Below are 7,092 nucleotides of genomic sequence, written 5' to 3'. Positions count from 1 at the left end.
TGCAATCTGCTTTGAAACGTGCATTTGCGCGTGTCTGTGTTGCTCATTTCATTGTTACATATATATAATGGAGTTTTGTTTCTAGATTAGCGTCAACCATAATTGACGTCATATATGTTTTGTGGCTGATTACAACACGGCGTGTTTTGGCCAGGGTGTGGTTTGACACTTTTCCCACAATCACGATTTGACAATATGTAATGTTATTTTTACCTGAGTAGACCGTCATCGGGGATGACCTATCAAATGGGCTATTGATCTAAAAATAGTCAACCTTTCTGCTTCACTTACCGACAAACAGCACAGGTAAGCGGGTAGCAAGCAATACAGGAAGTATTGCATCTACAATAGAACTCTACTGAAAAATATGGACGGCAGACCCGCCCTTGGAAAAGTGGAAGATCTCGCCACTTTGGCGAAACTCGACGATAAAGTTCTTCTTGAGGAATTACGAGCAAGATACAGAAATAATGACATATACGTGAGTGTAATAATTGCCACGATCACACAGGTGTTGTACGACTTACATCAGTACATAGGTGTATTATGAGGCTATGCGGACAACAATACATTACACACATAACGTCTCGACGCTTGTTTGTATTTTTTTAATATGTATGTATCGCAGAAATATATATTAGCTCTGCGTATTCATGAATGAATTTCTTACACGTTCTTTTTCAATTGAAATGTATATTTGTAATTGACAACAAAAATTGCTATGTACAAAATACACTATAAGTTATACGTACTAGTCTTCATGAGAGTACACACTTACATAACGATGTAGTTAATTTCCTACTCCAGTAAACCCACACGTCAAGATTCACACATTAAGGCAGACACAATCTGCTGACATTTCATCAAAAAACCCATTTAAAATACACGCATGTGTTTGATATATTTCTGACTAAAACTGTTTTTAAGTCTCAATCAGTCTCATATCATGGTGTTGTTTACATTGCTGTTCAAAGTAGTTGTTTAATATTGGGTGTGTTTAAATTGAATCTGAAATCTTCGTGTTTTGCCAGTTTGTATGGCAAAATACCTCATCCTGTTGAACAGGAATCAATAGTTGTGGTATCGGTCTCATATATATATATCTTATTACCTGTTTGGTGTTTACACATGGCTGTCCTGTACAATGTATATGTTCCCAGGTAGAATTGATGGGTCTTCCCCCTTTTATAACTGAACAAGTGCAGGTGTGTATGGGCCTTTCTGACAATTTGAAATTGCTACCAGTAGTATGAATATATATATATATATATAGATACATGTACCTGCATATCAGCTACAGGTAACTATCAGTTGTGATATACATTATATATATATATATATACCTGGTGTTTCCTTCTCTACCTGTGAGCTGTCCCGTTTTCTTAATTAGTTTGGTTTGGTGTCAATGTTTGTATGGGTGTTTGTTCATTGTGCAAAATGTGTCATAGCATCGAATGGTCATACAATGTATACTTACAAGGTATATGCTTTTCAATTTTTGTTCAACCCCATTTCCCATTTCAACCCCCCCTCCCCCCCCCCTACCGGATCCCCACCTTTATGCATCTGAATCCCTTATCCCCTTCATTGTGACCCCTACCATAGGTATGATCTAAACTCTTCTATGGGACTGATAAAGCTGATATTTATTTACCTGTATCACTATCAGGTAAAACCCTAGAATTAATCAGTGTTAGGGTAAGTTATGGTCTTTTCATTTCTACCTGTAAAGTTATCGGTTTCTCAGTAACATTTATATAACTGTTCAGTATTATTTAGCCAATCCCCTTGATAAGGTTGTATGCTACCTGATGTATGATTAGTGTAAGAGTTATCTCCCCTTCTTTCAAAATTAGTGTTATTCATGCAATCCAGTTGTGGTCCACACTTTTTCAAAGGGATTGGCAGATATTTTTCCAATGATAGCAATATAACATGAAAATAAATGGGATAGCACACATGAAATCAATCACAGGAGGAAGAATCAATCACAGCAGGAAGAATCAATCACAGGAGGAAGAATCAATCACAGGAGGAAGAATCAATCACAGGAGGAAGAAATTAACAGAAGAAAATTTGGGTTATCATCAGTCTTTTGTTTGTTCTGCTTTACAAATTTTATTTGTTTAAAAAAATATATACAACTTTTTCCTGCATGGGTGAAAACGATAAGGAAATTCCACCTGATCAATTCTAAGATTAAGTAAAATACAGTTAAGGTCATAGGAGTGTATTGATAAACGGAAATAGGAAGTACATCCCTAGTTGAAAATCCAATGTAGGGAGACAGTATCACAATTTCCACATATTGTAATGTTTAATATTAAACTGATGAATATTGTATGTTTATTATAGACAGAACAGTTTGTTCTCTCAATATTAAAGTATTTCAAAGCAATCCAGGTATCAATTTAGTTGTTTTTTTATCAATGAGTCAAATGTGTCCATTTTTCTTTACTTCAGGAAACCGGCTACCTATTTCTCTACTGTGAAGTTTTTCAAGAAAGATAACTCTTTCATGCAAATTACTATGTGTATATGGTTTTATTATAAAGCGTCCATTTTTAATCGTTTATAGATCATTTATTTTACACAATTTCAGCATTTATTAAATTGATGTACATTAATGCAATACTAATTTATGGCAGTGTCATTTTTATTGACATTATTTTGCCAAAAATTGTGTCTTTCATTTTTTTTTCAAAATTCACTCCTTTTTATATAGGTTTCCATTTAAAATCCTTAAAATTCTGACAACCTGTATTTTTTTGTGGCAGAAAATTTTCTTTACTTCAAAGCAATATAACAACAAAATTTGAAAAAATTGTACTGAGAAATGGTGACACAATCCTATTACCTTATGTCTTGCTATTAGCACCCCTGCAGGTGGAGGATCGCAAAAAGAACACACCTTCTGTTACCCACTGCAAGTATCGTAGGAGGCGAATAACATGGGAACCTCCTGTAGAATTGGGGATTTGCTTTGGTGTACTCTATTTGGGGACACAAAAACGACCAAAATAAACCTGCTGCACCCATTGCATTATTTGGGATCTTTATCTTTCTTTCTACTTCTAAATACCTATTATGTCCTAGGGCTTTGCTTGGCAACATCTCACTTTTGGCTTTAATGTTCAGCGTTTGCCCAGATGAGGAAGGCAATGGGTTCTGTCCCCAGGCCGGGACATACCAAAGTCCTTGAAAATGGTAGTTGTTATTCCCTGCTTAACGTTCAGCATTTAGGGGAATGGCAACAACTTGTTTTACCCATTGTCAGTATAATGTTACCGCACGGAATGCTTTGCTGGGTGTCTTCGGGATGGTATTTCAGTGAGATAGCACTATAAAGTCAGCATCAGAACTTGGCTATCACAAGGAGACAAGCACACCAACTTACCCTGTCTCCTGCATACACACACGCATGCACACATACACTACACACATGGAGGCACATTCTTAAATGACTAGCTAATAGCTGTTAATAGGATGCTAAACAAAATTAAACCAAACCAGTCTTGCTAAGATTTTCCTGATTGTGAAACTCACATTCTAAACTGAAAGTATTTTTCTCTCACTCTAATAATTAGAATAAGTGCAGTATAACCATTGCATTTTGGTTGAATACCATTATTAACTTTTCCCCCTGAGCTTTGAAGAAAGCCAAACAAACTGGCCCGGAGCGATCATTGTAGTCTAACCTCATTTTGCCAAAAAATGACAATCATAGCTTTCAGACTAGGCACTATACGTACTAGTATTCACAAACAAACGTGACAATTTTTACTTCCTGTTCGAGTGGTCCCACAGGTAAACATCTACACAAGGTAGAAAGGTAATCTCTTAACATCTAATATTACGTTAAAATATTTTTGACTCGTACTGTTTTAAAATCTCACACATTTTTTCTTCTTGATGTAAATACAGTAAGCATTCTTCTTACATAAACAGTTTAAATTTACTTTTCAGGGGCCAGTTTCGATTATTTTTTAAAACGTTTTTTGTATAAAGATATAAATATGGATCTAAAACATATGTATTTGTATAATCTCTGCAGTTCCTCACTGACATCATGAAACTGACCACAACACCTGTATTTTAGGTCCACAAGAGAAAACCCACATGGTGCTTAAATGTCTCCTTGTCTGTTTACCCTTGGGACTTGAGCCAGGACCAATTCTAATGATAATTTCTCATAGGGATTGATTCAGCACATAAATAAACCCATTCACAGATTTAGGGGCATGTTGTACATAATTTACCAAAGCTTTGTTGTTGTAATACTTCCCCCCGTATAAACCACCTTGCTAAGACAAAAAAAAACAAGTGTATATTTCAGGTAACATGACTGAAAAAATTGGGTACAGTCTAGTAGGGGGAGGGGCGGGGGGGCTAATTTCTTAAATTACAAAAACTACTAAATATCGTTATTAAGACCAACTGTATTCATTTTCCGTTATATTTTTAGGTCTTTTAAATAATGATGTTGGATTTAAATTTGGTTTTAATACCTGCCTATTTGGCGCATTGGAATGAGACATTTAATTGTATTTGAGTGAGATAAAATAGTTAGGGTTGTAGGTATAAACCAGGGTTGGTCAGGGTACCTGAAACATACATATGCAGTTTTGGTCTAACAACCCCATCCCTCCCCCCCATCCTTACTCCTATTGTTTTAGAGAGAAAGGGGAAAAAAAGTAACAATCTATTTATTGTTTGTCACATACTAACCATCCCCCCACCCCAATCCCCAGTCATGTTTTGATCATATTCAGCTTAGTGTTAAAAAATGGGACTGAATCAAAGGAATGTCATATCAAGTGTTATACAGAAAAATGTTAATGGAACAGCATGTCTATTGTCATACAGAAAACTGTTAATGGAACATCATGTCTATTGTCATACAGAAAAATGTTAATGGAACATCATGTCTATTGTCATACAAAAAAATGTTAATGGAACGTCATGTCTATTGTCATACAGAAAAATATTGATGGAACATCATGTCTATTGTCATACAGAAAAATGTTGATGGAACATCATGTCTATTGTCATACAGAAAAATGTTAATGGAAAGTCATGTCTATTAACATACAGAAAACTGTTAATGGAACGTCACGTCTATTGTCTTAAAGAAAAATGTTAATGGAACGTCATGGATATTGTCATACAGAAAAATGTTAATAGAACGTCATGTCTATTGTCATCAAGGAAAATGTTAATGGAACGTCATGTCTTTTGTCATACAGAAAAATATTGATGGAACATCATGTCTATTGTCATACAGAAACAGGTTAATGGAACGTCATGTCTATTAACATACAGAAAACTGTTAATGGAACGTCACGTCTATTGTCATACAGAAAAATGTTAATTGAACATCATGTCTATTGTCATACAAAAAAATGTTAATGGAATGTCATGTCTATTGTCATACAGAAAAAAACGTTGATGGAACGTCATGTCTGTTGTCATACAGAAACATGTTAATGGAACGTCATGTCTATTATCATACAGAAAAATGTTGATGGAACATTATGTCTATTGTCATACAGAAACATGTTAATGGAACGTCATGTCTATTAACATACAGAAAAATGTTAATGGAATGTCATGTCTATTGTCATACAGAAAAATGTTGATGGAACGTCATGTCTATTGTCATACAGAAAAATGTTAATGGAAAGTCATGTCTATTGTCATACAGAAAAATGTTGATGGAACATCGTGTCTATTGTCATACAGAAAAATGTTAATCGAACGTCATGTCTATTGTCTTAAAGAAAAATGTTAATGGAACGTCATGGCTATTGTCATACAGAAAAATGTTGATGGAACATCATGTCTATTGTCATACAGAAAAATGTTAATGGAAGGTCATGTCTATTGTTATAAAGAAAAATGTTAATGGAACGTCATGTTAAATTGTTATGGAGGGACACTAGTACTGTGACTGAATAGAATGTACATGTCATGCATGTCAAAGTGTCATGCAGAACAGTGTGATTGATTGAAGTGTCGTGTCAAACGTCGTTCTGAACAATGTAGTTTCTGTCCTGTTAAGTTCATTGATTACCATGCAGGTATTATATTATTAGATATCGGAGAATCAGTACACGAAACTGTCTGTTAATCATCGTCTGACATTGGAGATGGCAATTTGCATGTAAATCAATAAATGGCAATCTGACTGCTTAGCTGCTTCAGAACGTGACACATGTAGTCACGATTGTTTGAAGCAATTTTGCTAATAACTCTCTGAATAATACAAAATTATGAATGATTTGCTTCTCACAAGGTTCTATATCTCTGTAGATTATTTAAGAAAAATTGTAATTTTGTGAACCGACCTTTTTGTACCTAGTATTTACAATGATATTGATTCGACTTTCACTCAACAGGTATAAGTCTTGCAATATGTATGATTTCTTTTACTTTTTGTACTCTACCGTATCTATCCAGCAATAAGCCCATGCCTGGTAATAAGCCCAACCATATATTACAGTCCAGTAGAAAGGTCAACAAGTGCTATTTAACTGTCCTGAATTGGGGACGAATACCACTACTTATACCAATGTACTAATGTATCTGTTGTAGACCTTAGACAACTTTATATACCAAATTATTATTATGTCAACCCAACTTATATCAAAATGAAAGGAATGTTCTCAATATGTAACACAGTACTTTTAACAAAAGTAAGTAAATTTATACAAAGAGTAATGAAGCTTCTTGATAACTCAAGTAAGTTAGCTAAAAGAATTATTGAAATGGGTTGTTATTGTATGAATTGTATCATGTGTCATATTATGTGTGTACTATGTCCATCAATGTATACTATGTAATATGTGACCTCTTGTTACGCACGTATACGTGTGGCGTGAGTGTAAAAATAAAACTTGAAACTTGAATGAAATCTGTCCCCTACTTTGAGCCGGAGATTATGAGTTGGTAGTGAATACAGACTGTTTCCCCTGACCAAAACATGAGAAATATATCTCAAATTTCTATAAAAATAGTGCTATATTTTTCAAATTGATAAAAGAACAGGCTGTTGCAAAATTATAAAAAACATTGGTTGACCCCCTGGCCTTA

General features: G+C 34.6%; 1 protein-coding gene across 5 annotated transcripts in view; it reads left to right on the top strand.

Annotated features, from left to right (window-relative positions):
* Positions 1–284: 284 nt before the first annotated feature.
* LOC110454214 (myosin-IIIa-like) overlaps positions 285–7,092 on the top strand; it is a 46,401-nt gene continuing 39,593 nt past the window's right edge. For 4 of the 5 annotated variants that reach the window (XM_021503608.1, XM_021503606.1, XM_021503607.1 and 1 more), the window contains exon 1: positions 286–481. In XM_021503608.1, the coding sequence (XP_021359283.1) occupies positions 368–481 (114 nt within the window). In that variant the 5' untranslated portion in view covers positions 286–367. Of the gene's footprint in view, positions 482–7,092 lie in introns of all 5 variants that reach the window. The other variant, XR_002463354.1, reaches the window with a different exon arrangement.

This window comes from Mizuhopecten yessoensis, unplaced genomic scaffold (genome assembly GCF_002113885.1).
Source record: "Mizuhopecten yessoensis strain PY_sf001 unplaced genomic scaffold, ASM211388v2 scaffold7725, whole genome shotgun sequence".
Lineage (NCBI taxonomy): Eukaryota > Metazoa > Mollusca > Bivalvia > Pectinida > Pectinidae > Mizuhopecten > Mizuhopecten yessoensis.
The sequence above is the reverse complement of the archived record's forward strand: the minus strand, read 5'-3'. Positions and strand labels throughout refer to the sequence as shown.